The sequence below is a fragment of the Hypomesus nipponensis genome, chromosome 10, assembly GCF_054491055.1.
Source record: "Hypomesus nipponensis isolate SF chromosome 10, ASM5449105v1, whole genome shotgun sequence".
Lineage (NCBI taxonomy): Eukaryota > Metazoa > Chordata > Actinopteri > Osmeriformes > Osmeridae > Hypomesus > Hypomesus nipponensis.
The window spans coordinates 6,745,869-6,765,962 of NC_140370.1; the positions used below are offsets into that span (position 1 = coordinate 6,745,869).

A 20,094-nucleotide genomic window follows, 5' to 3' on the forward strand; every position below is an offset into this window, starting at 1 on the left:
TATTGTTTTGGATATTTTGACTTGAGTCACAGGAATAGAATAACACAGAATGACGCGTTGCGGCGCTGTAGGTGTGTGTAACACTTTTCTTAGCCATATGGTACATTTCATCAATACAAAGATAAATTAGAACCTGGGTTCCCAGTTGTTGAATTGTGAGCTGGCTGAAATATATAAACGTTTACCAATGAAGTCTAAATATGGCAATATCCAGTTACTATTATTTTTAAGCCTCCACTCGAGAAATGTTATGATCAGTTTAAATCACGTATGACATTTCTCTAGAAACATATGAATGATGACAAAAGGAAATTATTGAAATACAATGAAAATAAATATCAGTCCTCTAAAAGTTACTTCACTACCAAATTTGGAAATGCACCTTTCACTCAAAAATCACTTATGGTACTACCAATCACAACACATAAATATCAGAACATTTAACTTTCTTGTTTTGTTCAAACCATGCACAGAAGAGAACATTACATTATCCTTTCAGTCCTTGCAGAGTCCTAGTTCAGTCCCACACGTGGACAGTTACTGACACTAAATGAGAAGGGGAGAAAAGGGTCAAACAGACTAAGCTTACACTAGTATGTGGTACCTGTAGATTCTCTTATGTATTTATCAAAAACATATTTCATCAGGCAAGAGAAATATGGGCCTCGGTTTGTCTGAATGGTGGACTACATTAGACACCCAACTCTTACACAGCCCTGGCCATCTGGACCTGAGGGCTTGGTGAAGTTTCTGGTTTCTTCTGTCCCCGTGTTTTTCCTGTTCTTCTTTCCCCATGTCCCTCTTTCATTCCTGGCTTTTACTCTTTCTCATCCTACATGTATTTTTGCTTGCCAAATGTGCTAATTTAAATCTGGTCCCATTCCATAGTCACTGGATTCTATCCATGTTGGGGAGCATTGTGATGGTGATAATGTACCATATGATGCTAAATGGAGGATAGACATCTTATTAAAATAGACTGAATCATCAGATTAAGGTTAGAATGTCAAACGGCCACATGAGGAAATTTGTGGCCATGATGTAGAGCTGGACACAAAGAAGCAAGACACATCCAAAATACTAATGGTATTCAGGTGAAACTCCTAACCGTGGCACTACCCAGTTCTCTGAGATTTGGAAGAAAGCTTTCCTACTGTAGAGGTCATGGCCAGGCTGGAGGGACTTTGACACGTGAGGCTGAGAGCTTGGCAAAGCTGAAGGGTCACTGTAGAAACATCAAAGAGTGGGTGGGTGTTTTGGAGCTAATATGCTTAAGTATACATTTACATTACATTTAGTCATTTAGCAGACACTCTTATCCAGATGAACTTACAGTAAGTACAGGGACATTCCCCCAAGGGAAGTAGGGTGAAGTGCCTTGCCCAAGAACATGTCATTTGGCACGGCCAGGAATCTAACTGGCAACCTTTAGATTACTAGCCCGATTCCCAAGTAAGTATACATCTCAGTTCATTGTTATTTGTTGGTAATTTGTGGATAATCTGAAAGTAGTTTGAGGTGAGATGGTCACATAACCAAGGAACTATTGGAATCTGAGTCTTCTGGCACAAAACCTTACATCATTTACACTGGTTTCTCTCCTGTGTGTTTTCTCATGTGACCAACAATACTTATTTTGTGAGCAAACCGTTTGTTACATTGTTGACACTGAAAAGGTTTCTCTCCTGTGTGTGTTCTCATGTGTTTAACTAGACTACCTTTCTCAGCACATCGTTTGTTACAGTGTTGACACTGAAAAGGTTTTTCTCCTGTATGTGTTCTCAAGTGTTTACCAAGATTACTTTTGTCAGCAAATCGTTTGTTACATACTTGACACTGAAACGGTTTCTTTCCTGTTTGTGTCCTCATGTGTATAACTAGACTACCTTTGTCAACACATGGTTTGTTACATTGTTGACACTGAAAAGGTTTCTCTCCTGTGTGTCTTTTTATGTGATCAACAAGAGAATATTTTTTAGTAAATTGCTTGTTGCATTGTTCACACTGAAAATGTTTCTCTCCTATGTGTATTCTCACATGATAAACAAGATGACATTTCTGAGCAAACTGTTTGTTACATTGTTGACACTGGAAAGGTTTCTCTCCTGAATGTGTCCTCGTGATGAAAAAGACATTGTTGACACTGAAAATATTTATCTCCTGTGTGTGCTGTCACGTGCTCAACAAGATGACATTTCTGAGCAAATCGTTTGCCATAAAGGGTCCCAGGTTTGGCAGCCCTGTGTAGTACTTTCAATATCATCGTCTCCAAAAAAATCGGACATCCTGTACTCATCAAGTTCACGTCGCAGTTGTCTGTTTTCTTCCAACAGGCGGTTTACTTCTGCATATCTGTGCACACAGAAGTTACATTCTGTTTGTATCACTGCCACCTCCTGTGTGTTGTGGGTCTCATTCTCAGTGTGTTGCTCACCATCTCCAGCCTCTTGTGTCTCATCCACTGTGTGTTGCTCACCATATCCACCCTCTTGTGTTTCATTTTCTGTGTGTTGCTCACCATCTCCAGCCTCTTGTGTCTCATCCACTGTGTGTTGCTCACCATCTCCAGCCTCTTGTGTCTCATCCACTGTGTGTTGCTCACCATCTCCAGCCTCTTGTGTCTCATCCACTGTGTGTTGCTCACCATCTCCAGCCTCTTGTGTCTCATCCACTGTGTGTTGCTCACCATCTCCAGCCTCTTGTGTCTCATCCACTGTGTGTTGCTCACCATATCCACCCTCTTGTGTTTCATTTTCTGTGTGTTGCTCACCATCTCCAGCCTCTTGTGTCTCATCCACTGTGTGTTGCTCACCATATCCACCCTCTTGTGTTTCATTTTCTGTGTGTTGCTCACAGGCTTCAGCTGCTTGCAGTGTTTTTTCTTTGCTACCTCTTCCTTCGCCTTGCAGAGTGTGCAGTGTTGGTGAGAGTGATTTCTGTGTGACCCAGATGGTGGGAGGGTGCCCAGTCTGGGTCAGTCTCCATTATCTCATGTGCAAGTTGACCTGCAATAGCATGAAAAAGGTTTTGGCTTCATAACGTAATGACCAGAAGTGTTACTATTAGTCAGAATTGATACTAAAGTGTATAAGACAACTGCATGACATTTAACGGTATAAACAGAAGATGTTTCGCCCATGATTCAGGGGCGGATCTACTGGGGTGGCATGGGGTGGCATCAGCCAACCTAAAAACAGCCGTGCCACCCCAGCTGCCACCCTATTGGCAGCTTTGAAAACAAAGAAAAGTTATGGCTCATCGCACATTTGCGAGAGCGAATTTCTAATATATAATCCCAAACATGAATCCAATTAACTTGTGCACTATACAGTCAAAAGCCTTCACACTGCCTGTAATTGTGTGAGGAAGTCTACAAAACCTGAGTGCTATAAGGAGGTTTTGTGCAAACATTCATACAATAAACAGTGGCTTTAACTATATAGAACAGTACAAGTAACCAAATGAAGTACCTAGAAACCACAATTTGCTTAAATTAAGTGTATGAATGTTAATTTGATTGAAGTGAACAGGCTAGTACTTTACATATCAAAATAAGAATGTGACAAATATTCAACAAAATTGATTTAATTCATGAAAATAGTTTGTGGTAGGGACCATTATGAGGGCCTACTTGTTTCCATTCTAAAACCAATGTATCTTCATACCAACAAATGAGTGACAGTAGGTCTGATCATAGCACAATGTGTAATAACCATATAATGGATAAATAGTGAGACTCCTGATTGACAATATAAGAGGGTACAAATATCCCAAACACATACCTGCAAATGTACTTGAACTTGAGAGGCAACAATACAGGAGTTAGTTTAAGTCATATTTAAATTACTATTAATACAAAATAAAAATAAACAACTTCTTGTACCCAAAACCCCACCACTGTCACAGCCATCTCAGCCTAAAGGAAAATAATTACAGTCAAGACAAACTAAAATAGACAACAGCCGTTAGTTACTAACACTTACTTATGGTTGAACTTATACTTTCACTTATGAATGGTAGTCAGAGTCCCCAAAATATTTTTGAAAGTCCTCACCAATCAAGTTCATTAGCATTTGGGCACAGTTTCAAGTCATCTCCAATGACTCTTTGCATGGTCCATCAACACACTGCCGTTTCAGTCATTTTTATTGTGCTCTATTGATGTCATAAGGCTGGTTCATGTTCAAACAGCAAACCAACATCTTGCTTGCCAATCCGTTCAATGTATGCCGGTTAGCTGATACTGTTCCAAGCAGAATTTTCTTCTAAAGGCCATGGTGATTAGTAAAATAGTAAAAACAATGCTTAGAAGCAAAGATCTGTGTTTCTGCAAACTTATGCAACCGTCCTGTTCTGTATGTAGAAGCGTTGTTTTCTTCCATGACTGTACACAGGAGCTACTTCACTTGACAGTCATACCTTGCAGGAGCTATGGGGGAAGTTTGTGTGTGTTAAAATTCATCTGTTTTCTTCTGCAGGTACTTGAGGATGGAGTCTGTTCCTTGCAATGAGCCCCATACTCTCTTCAGTGCCTCGCACTCACGTTCATTGGCTTGCTCCAGAGCACCTCGGTTTGTGTTTCTCATCAATGCTTTGGACTCTCGCAAGACCTACGGTGCAATAAGCAGAGGTCCCCACATGGAGAAGCGACAGAAAAAAGAAAGCAAAAGTGAGAAGAAAAATGACCAATGGACATGGAGGCATTGACTGAATAGGGATGTACTGTAGATGACATTTTCATCTGAGCAAGTCACTTTTTCTTGTCTTTTTTTTTTACTACAAGGTTGTTTCCATTTATAACTGTTGCTGAGATCTTGATCATTTTGATTCCCAACAAAATATTTGTTCCTTGACAGCCCACTAGTGTCTGAATTTATCACAAAAGATCAGTGTGCCAAACTTATCTATTGATACTGAAAATCAATTATCTATTGATACTGAAAATCAATTATCTATTGATACTGAAAATCAATCAAGTGGACACCATTTGTGAAGTGTGTGTGTGTGGGGTGGGGGTGGGGGGGTAAAAGGAGGGGGATGGCTTTTGATGGTCTAAAAAGTGAGAGAACAAAAGATATAAACTGGGAAGCTAAACACTGCCAATGACTGTGTGAGGAGATGCTATAAAAACATTCAAAATAAACGTGAAAATCAAAGGAAAAGGATGACTTACAACTGAATTACAAGAGACTAGCTCCCTAATGCGAACCATCACCTCCTGAGTGAAAGTTCCTGGCCACAGAACCTGGGACACAAGGCCTTTGGCACAGGCCTCTTGGGCGGTCAGCTTCCGCCCACTCAGCAGCATCTCATTAGCCTGGAGGAGACAGAGCGGAAAGTAACACAGGCCTATAAGAAAGGTGTTGGACTGAGTGGAGAGGAGAAAGCAAACAGTACTGTAAGGGGGAAAGGGATTGTGGAAGAGGAAGACAGGTGGAGACTTGAGAGTGACTCATAAGGAAGTGCATGATGGAGAGATTGTTATGTCTGGATAGGACAGGTAGATGAATTAACAGAATGAGTGAGAAATCCCCGCTGACAGAATACACATTTTCCCTCATATAAAAAAGATGATACAAACAAGACTGAGTCACATTTGGTCAACACCTAATTCAATTAAACTGAGCAACTAGTCAACCACATCTGTTCTATATAGTGTAAATAAGGCTGTAATTACCAATGGTATTGGTAACCCCTTTATGATTGTCATTAGTAACTAATGAAATCCTAACCCCTTAGCTGCAACAAGTATCTTAACGCTACACTTATAAGAACATAATGTGGATTCAAACAAATACCTTGACAAAGCCTAAGGGACTCTAATTCCCTATGTTTATTCTGACAGTACATGGTTATGAGATTTTAAAGCCAAACTGACCGAGGCTACGCCCATGATGCGAGGGAAGGTCAGGGAAGCACAGGCATCTGGGGTCTGTCCATACGTTGTGTAGGGAGTCTGGAACCAGGCTTTTTCATTGGCCCAGACCACATCACACAAGGGGAGGATCGCAGCCCCGAGTCCCACTGCAGGTCCATTCACAGCTACGATGATGGGCTTCTTGAACTGGATGAACGTGTTAACAAATGTTCTAGAAATTGTGGGAGGGGAAAGCAGAACGGCTGTATTATTATTGCCTTCTATTGTTTCAGTCTACACAAACTTTAACAGTTGTATACACTTCACTACAAATGTGGATGTTTTATTTTTTTTTAATGGTTTTTACACAAAAACTAATCTAAATTTGACACTGCTCAATGGTGGTCAACAATTAAGGTTCTGTTGATAACCAGACGCTTCAAATTGACCGAACTGCTCATCTCACAATCATCACCTTCCTACCTAATGGTTTCAGCCATCTTAATGCTTTCTTTCTTCCTGTCCTCCGTGAGTCGTCGGATGAAGTAGATGAAGTCTAGACCGTAGCAGAAGACACTGCCCACTGCACTCAGCAGGACCAGCTTACTGTCGTCAGCCGCCGCTGTTGCCATGGCACTCTGCATCTCTTTCATCACCTGAGGAAAAGTTACAAAAGGTCGCAAATACAGAAAGGATGTTGTGGTCAATTTGTTATCTATTGACAAAAGCTACATATATTTTGCAATCCCCAGCGCATGAATATTTACATAAAATTGCCAAATATCTACAAAGACTATATCAATTGTCGGGGGCACATTTGTTACCCATTTCACAAGCAGCCCGCATCATTTCCATGTTGTATTTGAGTTTTTTTGAAAAGCACTGATATAACACAATGCATTATTGTAATACCTAGTGTGTGATAATTAAAACAAACATTCATGACTCACATCAGGATTGAGGGAGTTATTTTCAGAGGACTTGGTGGAAAGCAGAATGTGTGTAAACCCGTCCTGCTTCTTGACAACAATGTCCCTGTACCTGTAGGCACTTTCTGTTTGTCGAACACTAAATCTAAGCCGTTTGTCAAAGGCAGAGCGTTCTTCAAAACGCCGTTTTCCTGTCACGTGAGAGACACTGGTAACTCCTGCCACTGCGCTCTGCAGGCTTGCCATCCTATTTGCTGTCAGAGTATTCATTAGTGTTGATGGTCCTAGGTTCAGAAAGCACAGAAGGAGTGATTTTACTATGACAATTACTTTGAGAAGGCCATGAGTTCAAAATATTTCAATTGTGCCTTTAAATAGGTTCATAGGTACCTATTTATAACTGCATTGTGTTGCTAAAGTTGTTACATCGTTCATAGTGATATTAGTCAACTTTTATCACTAAAACATGCCACATGCACACAAAACAGTGGATGGCAACATTTCCTCACCTCGTCCATTGAGAGAGCATATGGCTGCGGGAGTTACAGGAACTTGTGAGGGGGGCAATGGAGGTTGAGTTGGAACCCTGGGCCTCGTCCCCATGCGGGCTCGCTCTTCCCCTGGTCCGAGCAACACCCCAGCAGGCTTCACCAGCAAGGCTACCTCGGGAGGCACAGAGTCAGGCTCCTGGCCTCCCTGCTCCAAACTGTGAGCTGCCTCACTTGGTGACTGCTCAGAGTCCACATGGTTGTTCATAGGGCTTCTGGGCACCAATATTTTAATCCCAGACTTGGCCAAGTCCACACTTCGCCTTGCTGTGCCCATCAGAGAAGTTGGGGTATAACCTGTGCTGGATACTGCACCACTGGACTTCTGGGTTGAGGTTAGCTTCTGAGAATCTATTTGAACGTCAGTGTCACGCCTGTCCTGCTGTGGCAACTGCTGTTTGGTTGCTACTGAGGTGGGACAATAAACGTTCTCTTGTTTTACTTTGGCACTGCTTGCACTGGCCCTGTTGCCAGAACTGAAACTGTGTGGTTGTGGCCTGCAAATCTGCTTGCGGGCATTGTTGTTGGCGCCGGTACTGTGGCTGGCAGGACTGCGTGTGGAACGTAGTATGGAGTCGTCTCTTTGTCTTTCACTCTGTTGACGGTTATACTCGTGGATGAACGTCATGCAGTTGGAGAAGTGTGTTTCAGGCTCCCAGGTATCTCCCTCGTAACCATAGCCCCTCCAGCGCACCAGGTACTCCATCTTTCCCTTCTTACTCTTCCTCTTATCCACTATCCTCTCAACCTTGGGGATGTGAACAGGAAAATACATCATGATTGCACAATTTTATTCACCCTCAAAACTAAATTACAGTTAGTTTAAGATCAAGAGACAATTGAACATATGATGAACCAAAATCACTGGCTTGAACAAATTACTGTGAATACCAAACAAAATCCGTTGATGGTGGTTAAAAGTAGGCCTACTTTTATGCAGTATGTCGTAGTGTTTAAAGCACAGGCAATCTGTCTTCCATTTTCACATATATACTATATATGTGATATAGATACTATGCCCATGTCACCCAAATAAACAATGCCACTGTAGGTTATTGCTATATCCACTGTATCTAGAATCTAGATAGTCAAGTTGTTCCCAGTCTCAGCCACGCGTTGGTAAGCTAAATTAGTTAGTAAGCAAGCAATGACAGCAAGAAATGTGCCTGCTGGTTAACTTCTCTGTATACAAGGTGACCAGAGACATTTAAAAACCTGAATGTCTTAAAGATAGCTTTGCTGTAAGAAATAGGTATCGTCATGTTAGCTAGCTAAGGTATTCAGAAGTACTTGGCTAGCTGTCCAGCCCAGATAGTACCGACTAGCGAGTTTTGTGCGACTAGTCATGTCGCATGAACGACCTACGGATGCTTCATACCTCATAAAGCTCTTCTGTGGCCATTCTGAGTGGTTACAGACTGTATTGGTGTTTGATTTTCCAGAAGGAGGATTCGGTGACACTTTTGAATAGTCGCAGTTGATGTTGAGTAGCTGCGAATTGAGTGCGAGTACTCTAGCTAGCTAGCTAGCTAGCTAGCGTCTTAGCAATGTAGCCTATCACTGGGGGTATCAAAGTACTTGATAGCCTAATATCTCCTTGGTAGCTAATTGTCTGAGTTACGCAACATCGTTAGCTTTCCAGCTAACGAATCACGAACGTACAGGGATTCAAAGATAGCAAAACAAATAATAACTTGCTAAAACTTTACTTTTCAGCCTTCCTACATCTGCATTGAGCCAACTTCCGGCTAATTTCAATTCCAAAATAAAAGTAATATTTCGCTACCGAAAAGGCACTGTTAAGGGACTTGTATATATTGCCAAATTAAAATGATACTTAAAGTTAACTCGGTAATTGTAGGAGTAAATGTAGTATTTTAAGGATTAAATCAAAAGAAAATGATCCACATAATCTGCCCTGTCAAGAAAGGACCACATTGGCTGATAACAGGAAAAGGATTGCATAGTATTACAGTATCCGTTAATAATGATTCAGTTGGCTTCACATGTCCCTGTTTTAAAGTTATACTGGAATAGTGAAAATACAGATATACTTTATGTTCGATAGTGGAAATGGATGTGGGATATTAATATATGGAAATGAATAGATACACAGAAAGAGGAAGAAAAAGGAAGCAAGTATGTAGAAAAATTACATAGAGGGATGATCTGGAAACTACAACTGTTCCGTATCTTAACGATAGAATCAGAGCACACACTTCATGAAAATTTACTTATTTCCATGCCCTTGGGTCAGGAGTAGCTAAGTAGGCAGACACTGACATGTAGACTTTCACTGACATGGATACTTTCACTGCATTTAGCGTCCATGAGGTTTTCAGTATGCTACACACTTCATTAGTACCACTGTTTACTTTAAACATTCATGCATGTGTTAAATATCTCAAAGTTCCAGTTATGTGGGTCTTCATGAGCTAAGTCATGTTGTCCTTCTGTAGGCACTACTTTACCTCCGATGCCTTACTAAAACAAGATTATTTTTTTTTACAGAAATAGAACCATGTTTCACATTAACTTGAAAACATGCATGTTTTATTATGAGAATCACTTTCAGTTAGGTCCCTGTAGCTATTGTTCTTTTAATAATAAATATTGGAGTACCACCTGGCTAGCTGCTGCTTGTTTGAAAAAGGTTTACATGTTCAAAAGAAGTTTGGGATTGATTTAAAAAAAGCAGTTGTCATCACTACAGTTAATCTGCCTTTTTGTCAGCCTGGCTCTTTGCCCCAGAACTGGGCTCTTCTTCGTCCTTTTCAGATGAACAACAACAAGTATATAAAAAGTAAAACATAATTCCGAAACCAGTCATAAAGATTATAAGGACCGTGATGATCAAATATGGTGCTTTGGTGTATATAGGCTGAAAATGAAGAAAGAGAGAGAGATATGGGAAAGAGAAAGTCATTCATTTTTGTCAATTTAAAGTTAATATAAAATGAACTCAAATTGACAATTTCTGTGGTATTCTTCAAACAATATCCTTACCATCACAGTCAGTTTGGTGTTGTACACAAACCTCTGGAATCGCTGAAATACTCCATTACCCCCTTGAGACTGAAACAAGAGGGTTTTGATTATTCATGCAGGAAAGTACAGTAAGATTAACTTTAAACTCAAAGTAGTAGCAAACTATGTGCCATACGATACATGTAAAACGTCAGTTACACAAATGAATGTATACAGATTAATTTCAAATCATATTGTTATCCATTTCAGAATCGGAATTTGGTTTATTTGCCATGTAGGTTTACACAAACACAGAATGTACTGTAGCAGGAAGGTGCAAACAATAAACATACACGGATCTTAAATTTAAAGTAAAAAAGTAAAATAGTCTAACTAATTTTAAGAACTAAACAATCAAAATGTTTTACTATTTAAACATTTCTATTAATTTACATGTTGGTATATACTACAGTGGCCTTACCTTGAAGCTACCATCCAATACACCATTAATAAATTGCACCAACTGCTCCTCTGTCTGTACTTCATCAGGTGGCAAAAAATATCCATCATTTGACAGGTTTAGCATAATAATGGAAGGTATGGCCACTTCCCTGTCAACAGAAAAACATGGCTGTTTAAACATGATCTTAATATGGAGACGTAATAAGCACAACATGAAAAAAACATGAACAAAATTATACCATCAAAACCACAATTCTTGTAATTCTGTGAGACATTGTCTATAAAAGGTGTCGGAAATATTTGTCTATGCTGACATGACATCACATCAAACTGCTGCAGATAATTCAACAAAGTTGGTGTGGTACATTCATGCAAATAAATTATATGCAAAGATTTAAATTCATAGGTAATTTTTCTATCATGTTTCTATCATACCTACCCCATGATGAGCCCATCAATGTAATCCTTCCCTTCCATATAACCAAACTGGAGTTCACTTGAAAGACACTAGATATTACAGCATGCATAATTATTCAAATTCTACATAAAATCAAACTAACAAGTTTAACATAAATTGTGTTTGGACGGAAAGGGCAGTGTATGCACAAAAATGGTCTTCCTTGGCAAATATGTATTTGATAAATGTTGTCCAAAATGTCTGGTTGACCAGCAAACCAGTTTGTTATGTACAACTATCTAAGGACTGATATTGATAACATTTTTATTATCAGTGTAAGTGTTTTTGATAAGACTCACCTGCGGTAAAGCTCCTTGTATTCTCTAGACACTTTTTCCACCATTGTCTTGTAACTGGAAAATAATATATAGTTCCAAATCAATCTCTGTCTATGCCTGTTAGCAACGACAGTAACCACAACATGTACTGCATGAATAATGAATGATTAACTCATGTAGTGTAGATGCCGGGATTTTTTCCAAATACAGTCAAACGCTACTTAGGAACACTGTTGTTTTCTACTTTTGTAGTCTAGTCAAGAATTGTAGTCTACTGGAATAAACAGATCCCTATACCGGATGCTATATTGTGAAAGTTTCTTCTCATCAACTAGAGCCAAAACCACCAGTTTGCCTGAAGAGAGAAAAAAGGACAGAATCAGCCAAGCTATCATCTTCAGGTCAATAGACAAGCAAAATATAAACCGTTCAATTGATTTCTAAAAAATAGTGGAGTCAGGTGGCTGAGCGGTTAGGGAATCGGGATAGTAATCGAAGGTTGCTGGTTCGAGCCAAAAATTACGCTGTGTCCTTGGGCAAGGCACTTCACCCTACTTGACTCGGGGGAATGTCCCTGTGCTTACTGTAAGTCGCTCTGGATAAGAGCATCTGCTAAATGACTAAATGTAAAACAAAACTATGGATTATGTTTATCTTATAACTAATATATATTTCCTGTCCAAAGAAACAGAAAGATCTATATCAAAAATAACATGTTTAACAGTAGTGTTAAACAATGCTAAGACTAAGTCAACATTTCAGTGTTGTCTCCGAAGGCTAGGAGAATGGGCTACAGTCATAACTACAGAACAAATCCCCCTCAAAATGTACAGTACCTGAATCTCCCATTGCATACAAAGTATAAGTATCAATCTTTAGATAATAAGGGAAACGCTCTCTATTTATCCAGGATGTGAGATCACCATCTTGGTCCACTGTGAGAAAAGCAAAAAATCTTTTACTGGAAATGTTTACAAATGTTGAGAAGCATGTACAGTACAATCCTTTTCTACGATTTATGATGAAATGATCATTGACAGAATACTGTTAAGTAATATAGATTTTTTTCCCAACAGAACAACAAATAACCTGCCAGACAGGCATCTTTATTACATTTAAATATTCATAACAGGGATGAGGGTTACTTCAAATGGAGTATGGTGTTTAACGAACACTTCTAGAATTTTAAGCATTGGGAAATCTGCATACTGTATACATAAGGGATGACATCCGCAGTGTCTTTGACAGATTCTGAATGGCTTGGCCAACTACAGCCATTGGATTTTGGATTCATGACACACAAACAAAAAAAGATGCTACAGTATGTCCTAAACAGCCTTTTAACAGCAGGCAGCGTAGGGTGTGTGTGTGTTTTATCTGCATTAGTTATCATCAACATTGTACTGGGGGTTCTCTTACTGTCATAAGTATAGTATGTCCCCTCCTTGAACACAACAACAGCTGGAAGAGGATGAATGGTTACCCCCTGTCAGTAAAAAAAAGCAGAGTCATTGATAAACAAAGTTTAGACACATACAGTAGGCCAATATAGTGCTAACTAGATATTCGGAGGCAGCCCTGAATTCTGTAAGACAGTTATATCAACTCGTTATTACATTGGCTGATTTCCGTAGGGAGAACATAGGTTTAATAAGATTTTCTTTAAAATTTAAAATGTATTTAGAAGTTGTTTCTGTATCTTGATACAACTTTATTTCTGACTTGAGCAAGTGCCCGCCAAATCATCCTTGCTCATGAAGTCTTCTGTAAGCGGGCTGGAGTAAGGATGTGAAAGTGTTCCAGACAAATGGTCATCCTTGCATCCAATCAGAGCCAAATGGAAGAATAATTCCGCAAATCCAGATGCAGAAGCGACTCATGAATACACTTTTAGATACAACAGAAAATCATATATTTTTTTTAAAGGTTCAACAGAATGGAAATGGTAAAAGGTGGTTGGTTCACTAGATTGCTTACTCCTTAATTCGGGATTATAGAAGAGGACAAGCGAGATTGACAGATTTAGAGGGACTATAGCAACAAAACAGATGGCAGACTCACTCAGGGTTAAACACCTATATGGCGTTGCATCATGCTAGGCTAGCATACTAACTGCTAAACCTCACCTTAGGTAAAACATCCCTTGAGGCAGAGAAGAAATATGTATGCACAATCAGCTCCTTGGCTGAAGAAACATAGTCTGTCTGAGAATCAAGAAAATACAGAGGTCTCAAAAACCGGTTATAGGAAATACTGTAATACACAATAAAGCAAGGTGCTTGGCAAAACACATCAACATAACTGAATTTAAATGTACTGTGTGTGCATGTATGTATGTGAGGGCTCGATTTTTGGAGTGAGACTCGCAGAGAGAGTGTGTATTACCTTCAATAGGGAAGCCCCACCAACGTAGACAAAGAGAACATTGTGTCTACTTAAAGCATGTTGAAACAACTGTGGGGTGGTTAGGGCCCTCACCAAAGGTCTAGAGCAAAGAAAAGGAAATCAATGGACAAAAATGGTCAGATGAACTAATGTTTACTGCTGTAAATAGGTAACATATCTGATAAAAGTTTGCCTAAAAATAGTATGGATGAGAAAGATATTTGTAAAGAAGTGAAGCACCTTTAAATTAAAACTTAAATGATGGCCGCTACAATACCAAACAAGTAATCTACAGGTATTGATGCAAACAATTACAGTTTACACTAAGTCACTTAAGTTATACCAACAGTCTTACCCAGATACTCTAGTAGCAAAATCAAGGATGCCATCTTTGGTTCTAGGGCCTCGATAGTTGTACTTCACATTATCTTTCAACCTAACGGAGAATTAAGAATATCAGTCAACAAACTCACAGGACAGAATTTATTGACAGCGTTAACCAATAAAGTACAAATGTATTTATGCATTTCTAAACCTCATTTAAATGTGTACTGTGGTTTACTGCTTGCTCTGCAGCCTTTGAAAACAGAGAACGCACAACATTAAAGATATGACAGACTTGTGAACTACAGAATGGGAATTATTGCATATACTGATTATGTGGGACCTCAATTGACAATATGTGAGCGCTATCTTAGTTACTCAGAGCGTTAAAGTACAACGTTTTCACAGTATTACATTACAAAAATACTTACATCTTTATAGCTGGATAACCTCCCACTCTGAACTCCTTTGCAAGACCTAAATGTAGAAATTTAGGAAGAAATAGAGTGGGGAGCATATTTCCAGGATGAAATTCCAAGAGGAGTGTTATTTTAACTTTCAAGATAAATACATATGCACTACTAGCAAACCATCATAAATGGAAAATACAGTGCATGTACATTTCAAAATGATCATAGTATGATTGATTAATGTAATTCATAGTGCTTGTTAGATATAATCAAGTGGCGCATTTGTGGACATGTTGAGACGATCCTCATTAGTGGCATGATGACTGGAATTTAAAAGCCAATCCCAGATTGTAGGATCGGATAGCCTTTTCTGGTGACTGTGGCAGAGTAATTTTATTTTGTGGGCCTCCTAGTGCATGAATAAATCGGTTGGATTCTTACAGTACATTAGTAACCTTGCTTAGAAATATTTTTTTATGTAGTTCCCCTATTTATATTGCATTAAAGTGACTGTAAATAACATTGTTTAAAATGAAGTTGCGTGTCTTTTACATGTATGGACTACTAAAAGAATCAAGAATCCTCTCTCTTTAAACCTCACTACTTTGGGGAGTTTGAATGGCTTTTAAAGCCTGACAATGATACTGAAATTGCTAACTGTGCTTTACAAGTCCATCTGGAAGCATGGCTCAGCATATGTTGCACAAATCACTTACACACTTGGAATAGGTAAAGACCATGACTGCTTCAGGCTTGTAAATCTTTTGTAAGCCTATTAGTGTGAATAGACTGGTCTTCTTAGGAATAATGTTGACGAGTCAGTCTGGGATTGGTTGCTTTATTTTCTAGTTACAACCAAGAGGCAAGCTACATGAATATTTTATTTTATGATGAAATGGCGGTTTACAGAGAAGTTACAGAGGTGTACTTACTTGTGTAAGAATATCTAGGTGCTGGTCTACAAGGAACACAGTTCATAAATCTCTGTACTTTTATATCAGTTCTATGGAACTGCTGCGAGATATGCTGACTTTACAGTTGAATTTGTAGCTATGGCTTCCTCCACAATTAGAATTCAATCATCCCAATGTCTTACCATTTACTGATATCAGTTAAACAATAAAATGGGATAGGCTGAAAAAGTGTCTTGTCCATAGACATACAACTGACATACAGACATGTAAATAAGGTATTTACTGATTTAGGGACTAGCAACCCCTAGACTAAAATATGTATATGTGTAGATTAGGCATGAAAACCAAGCTTCAGACAAGGTATACCTTACTTTATATTAGTAGGTATGTTTAGTTGGCCTTTAGGGAATTCAATCTAGATGTTCTCTATATTCATCGTAATGATGCCTGAATACTTACTGGTCTGTGTTGAGGCGTCAGCTCTTCCCACATTGACCTCTGACCCCATACTTTTCAACTCTGCTGCAACATCATGCCACACCGGGCTCAATTCTTTGCAGAATGTGCACCAAGGAGCATAGAACTGTCATGCACATATAAACACAGATAAATGCAGGTATAAAGCAATAAGAATAAATACATTAATTGATTCTAGACTGTGTTAGATTATCCAACTGTATTCACGTGCAAAACATGTTTTCTAAATCAACTTTGCATAAATATTTTTTTTTTATTCAACTGTCCAAAATTTAGACAGTTGACAGTTTTTTTTTTACCTAGAAGGTTTTTAATTGTTTGTACATGACAAGTGTGATTTTCACATGATAAATTAAGTTAATGTCAAGCTTATCTGCTTATCTGAACATTGCAAAAACGTTGTCACTATATTGACAACTTTGTGAGATTGATGATTGAAAGACATACATAGATCGCTTGGTAAATGTAAATCCATGCTTGATGGACAGTTTGATGAAGGCCTACTAGCCATCATAATCAAACCTATTTGATAGAACACATCAACAAGGCTGTTTCACTGCTCGGTCTTAGCATGGTCCCTCATACCAGAAGTTATTTTAATTGGTTTACCTTTTTGACCAGTGGCAATACTGCTTAAATGCTATGCTATTCTACAATCAGAACTTCAGATTATACTTCTTAGGTTAAATGTATGCTGATGGTCTATATCATTATTCTGTAATATTCTTATGTCCAGGACATATGTCCCAAGGGAGCAATAAAGTAAGGGACAAATAAAGTGGTCTTGAATCCAATTATAGCTTTTACTTATGTGTAAACTGTCTGAAATACAATGCATGCATACTTTTATCAGCCATATATCTTCTCCTTTTGTTTCAGTAAACCTGCAAAATAAATGTAATTCAAGGTGATTGGGGCGAGGAGTCACAATTGAGACATACAGAATCTTACAATTATAAGTATATATGGGAATCAATTTCTCTAGAACGCATGGTTAGTGCACTGTGTCTAACCTTGTTAGTGTCCCGTTATTTAACATAGGCCTAGTAGGCTACTTTATCCCATTTTCAATAAACCTTCTGGTATTTAGTTATTGATTTCCAATGTAACCTATTAAAAAAACGACTTGACAGAATAAGACAATTACTTACGTGTCGTCGAGCTCCACCACATAGCCTGACACCGCACTTACAGTCAGCAAAACTGTAATTCAAAGTGTTGGTCTTTATTTTATATAAAATTAGCATTTTGTTGAAATCCTTTAGTAGACCGCGTCAGTTATGATATATTTTGCATCTCATGAATATAGCAAAAATAATTCCCTATTTGGACTAAAGTTAACATTTATTTACAAAATCATAAATAGATACATTTAGTTTGGTTATCATACCTGTACATATAACTTGGCACTTAATATATGCCATTTTGTTGTATGTCCAAAATGATGTCAGACAAACGCGTGGTTCTGACAGTGTCTCTATACCGTAGCAAACGGTGGTATTACCTACAAGGCTAAGCTTAACGTCAAAATAAAAGTCACAGACGGGATCTTACTAGAGAGGAAATGGTTTATTTTGCTAATGGCTCAAAATAATATTTTGTGTACACTGAATGTCCTACCAGAATGGAAAATGTTTACAAAGACAAATAAAAAGCGACAAATCTAAACCCTGTGGATTTCACTAGGTTGATGATAGTCCTTAACCTAATGGTGCCAGCTGGAAAATCTGTGACCAGACTACTGATCGAAAAATCAGAAGATGTAAAGTTACATAAATATTTGTATATGTAGGCTAATATAATATAAATATAAACAGTGTTGCTGCTATAAGTAAGCTCACCGTTTTAATAAAATATTACAAAACTTAAAAGAGGATCTTGACAAATATTCCTTGATCTTGTCTAAAAGTGCAGCCATTAACTATATTCAGAGAGCAAGTGATTGTAGTTCAATTACAAATTATAACAATTAAATTTTACTAAAAGCATGCAATACGGGAGATTGTTTAGAACATTTTCTTATTGATACTCACTGATCATTGGTAGCTACATACTGGTGCTTTTTCAATAATTTATTGAAGAAAACATCTTTGCATTACTAGCTGATTAAAACCATTTCAGTTTGTGTGTACAAAAAAGCAAGTCATGGCTATGTGAAAGAAAAACCTAAAATGCCATTTACAGTACATCTTTTTTTTAGTTGGTAGAAAGCAGGAGAGCCTTGCCATCAGATAGATTCCCAACATCAGATGAATCACCATCAAATACTGAAGGTGGGCTAGCGATGTAGCTGACTCTGAGACTGTCAGACACCTCTTTCTGTCCAGCAGGCCCACTTTGCTGTTGGTTGTGAATGGCCGTATCTGCAGAAATCTCAGTGGAGACGCGCCGGATGAATGGAAGTGAGCTGACGCTGGAGCCGTCTGCCTCACTCTCTGTCCAACAAGATTCTGTGTCAGAAACAGAGGAGAGTCGGCTTTTTCCCCAACGCCCATTGACACATGCCCCAACGCCCATGCCAACACCCAGGGAGCACTGGCTGGTGAGAGTGGGTCGCCGTGAGGAAGTGTTGCTGGAGCTGAAAGATGAGCGCAGTTCTTTCTCTCTGACACGCAGGAAGGACCGTAAGAGTGGTACGTACCGTCCAATGGCGGCGCGGTACTTTGGGTGAGTGATGGCATAGATGATTGGATTGTGAATGGCCGAGGCCTTGGCGATCACTGCAGGGACTGAGTTCATGTAAGGGGTCAGCAGATGGGCATACCCCGCAGTGGCGGTCAGTGCCACTGCCGAGTAGGGTGACCAAGACACCACAAAAAGCAATATAACCCCCAGCGCCACCTTGGCCATCCGCCACTCACTGCGAAGGCGCTCGTACGCCTTGTCACCACAGTCCATTCCTTGAACCTCGCGCCCAATTCGCCTGATGGCACGGAAGATGGCAAAGTAGCAGCCGCCTATCACGCCCAGAGGGATGAAGAAGACGAAAGTGAAGAGGAGGATGGTGTAGGCACGCACCGGTGCCGTGAAGGTCATGTAGTCCCAGCTGCAGGAGGTCTGGAGGCCCTCAGGCACATAGGCGCTCCAACCAAAGAAAGGCGGCAGACTCCAGCCCAGCGAGTACAGCCACACAGCCACCAGCACCATAACAGCCCGCTTCCTACTCATCCCGCCGAGTGAGGCCAGCGGTTGAGTGATGGCCATGCATCGGTCGGCAGCGATGGCTGTCAGGGTCATCATGGAGCAGATGCCAAAGAGGCCACCGCAAAAGGCATAGAGCTCGCAGGCACGCTCTCCAAAAACCCATCGGCGGTGTAGGCTGGCCACAAAAAACACTGGTGACTGGGTCAGGGACATGAGAAAGTCAGCTATGGCCAGGTTCACTACAAACAAGTTGCTGGGAGTGCGCAAGGTGCGGCTGCGACAGAAGACATAAATGACCAGGGCATTTCCCAGCACCCCTGTGATACCCACCATGAGAATGACAGAGCCGATGATGTAGTGTGCGTGGTCTGGGACATCCACTGTAGGGAAAAGGTGAGGATGCTCAATGTGAGGCCCATGGGTAGGTTCGTGGAAGGGGAGGTGCAGATGTTTAGATGTCCTGGCAGAGAGATGCTGCTGATGGTCGGTAAAAACCTCAGTGCAGTTAGGTTCCCCTGGATGGCAAAAAATACCTTTCCTAGTTGAATGATGGTAACTCATCTTGTCTTTAACCAACAATTGACAACAAATGACTCAATCCTGGAACATGGAGCTATTATTATAATATGAGCTCCGGGAGAATTTTTCTCTTTTTAATTTCAAAAGTATAGAGAACTCGAGATGAAAATCTTTCCAGCAGTCAAGTCTTTTGGTTTTCTCTACACAGAACCAAATGCATAAGCTCCTCTTTGCACATTAGCTATATACTGAACCCTGATCAATGTGTTCCTGGGGTATTATTGACCAGGCCCTCGACTGTTCTAGTTCCAACCTCTGGGAACCAACATAAAAATCTCAGTGATGCTCACAAAATCATTTAACAATGAACAGTTACTCTTTCACTCCACTTTGTATTGCATATTTACCAAATCTATGACGCTT

General features: G+C 39.6%; 3 protein-coding genes across 3 annotated transcripts; all 3 read right to left on the minus strand.

The window, feature by feature from the left end:
* Positions 1 to 3,569: 3,569 nt before the first annotated feature.
* On the minus strand, positions 3,570 to 9,072 carry cdyl (chromodomain protein, Y-like). The gene is made up of 7 exons (XM_084708026.1): positions 8,713 to 9,072; positions 7,296 to 8,082; positions 6,808 to 7,070; positions 6,341 to 6,513; positions 5,879 to 6,089; positions 5,174 to 5,317; positions 3,570 to 4,610 (listed from the first exon to the last, which is right to left on the minus strand). The coding sequence occupies exons 1-7, from the start codon at positions 8,734 to 8,736 to the stop codon at positions 4,452 to 4,454; spliced, it is 1,761 nt and encodes a 586-aa protein (XP_084564152.1). The 5' UTR covers positions 8,737 to 9,072; the 3' UTR covers positions 3,570 to 4,451.
* Positions 9,073 to 9,829: 757 nt separating this feature from the next.
* On the minus strand, positions 9,830 to 17,490 carry LOC146271122 (protein disulfide-isomerase tmx3a-like). Its single transcript, XM_084708027.1, has 16 exons — positions 17,399 to 17,490; positions 17,160 to 17,211; positions 16,853 to 16,892; positions 15,991 to 16,114; positions 14,639 to 14,684; positions 14,239 to 14,319; positions 13,884 to 13,983; positions 13,625 to 13,702; positions 12,918 to 12,984; positions 12,335 to 12,433; positions 11,796 to 11,853; positions 11,520 to 11,573; positions 11,203 to 11,259; positions 10,783 to 10,912; positions 10,341 to 10,409; positions 9,830 to 10,215 (listed from the first exon to the last, which is right to left on the minus strand). The coding sequence occupies exons 1-16, from the start codon at positions 17,430 to 17,432 to the stop codon at positions 10,048 to 10,050; spliced, it is 1,257 nt and encodes a 418-aa protein (XP_084564153.1). The 5' UTR covers positions 17,433 to 17,490; the 3' UTR covers positions 9,830 to 10,047.
* A 714-nt stretch (positions 17,491 to 18,204) lies between these two features.
* Positions 18,205 to 20,011, minus strand: opn4.1 (opsin 4.1). The gene has a single exon (XM_084707756.1). It carries the CDS (start codon positions 19,711 to 19,713, stop codon positions 18,205 to 18,207), a length of 1,509 nt encoding a protein of 502 aa, XP_084563882.1. The 5' UTR covers positions 19,714 to 20,011.
* Between the last annotated feature and the right edge of the window lie 83 nt (positions 20,012 to 20,094).

What these genes read in the sequence shown, in the direction of transcription:
- opn4.1 (XM_084707756.1), bottom strand. Translation starts at nt 19,713, where the DNA reads ATGAGTTACCATCATTCAACTAGGAAAGGTATTTTTTGCCATCCAGGG.
- LOC146271122 (XM_084708027.1), bottom strand. Translation starts at nt 17,432, where the DNA reads ATGGCATATATTAAGTGCCAAGTTATATGTACAG. An exon ending in GACATACTATACTTATGACA is followed by an intron (nt 12,434 to 12,917) that starts GTAAGAGAACCC and finishes CTTTTCTCACAG; the next exon opens with TGGACCAAGATGGTGATCTC. An exon ending in ATTGATGGGCTCATCATGGG is followed by an intron (nt 10,913 to 11,202) that starts GTAGGTATGATA and finishes TTCTGTTGACAG; the next exon opens with GGAAGTGGCCATACCTTCCA.
- cdyl (XM_084708026.1), bottom strand. Translation starts at nt 8,736, where the DNA reads ATGGCCACAGAAGAGCTTTATGAG. An exon ending in AAGATGGCTGAAACCATTAG is followed by an intron (nt 6,090 to 6,340) that starts GTAGGAAGGTGA and finishes CACAATTTCTAG; the next exon opens with AACATTTGTTAACACGTTCA. An exon ending in TAGTCTCTTGTAATTCAGTT is followed by an intron (nt 4,611 to 5,173) that starts GTAAGTCATCCT and finishes ATTGCACCGTAG; the next exon opens with GTCTTGCGAGAGTCCAAAGC.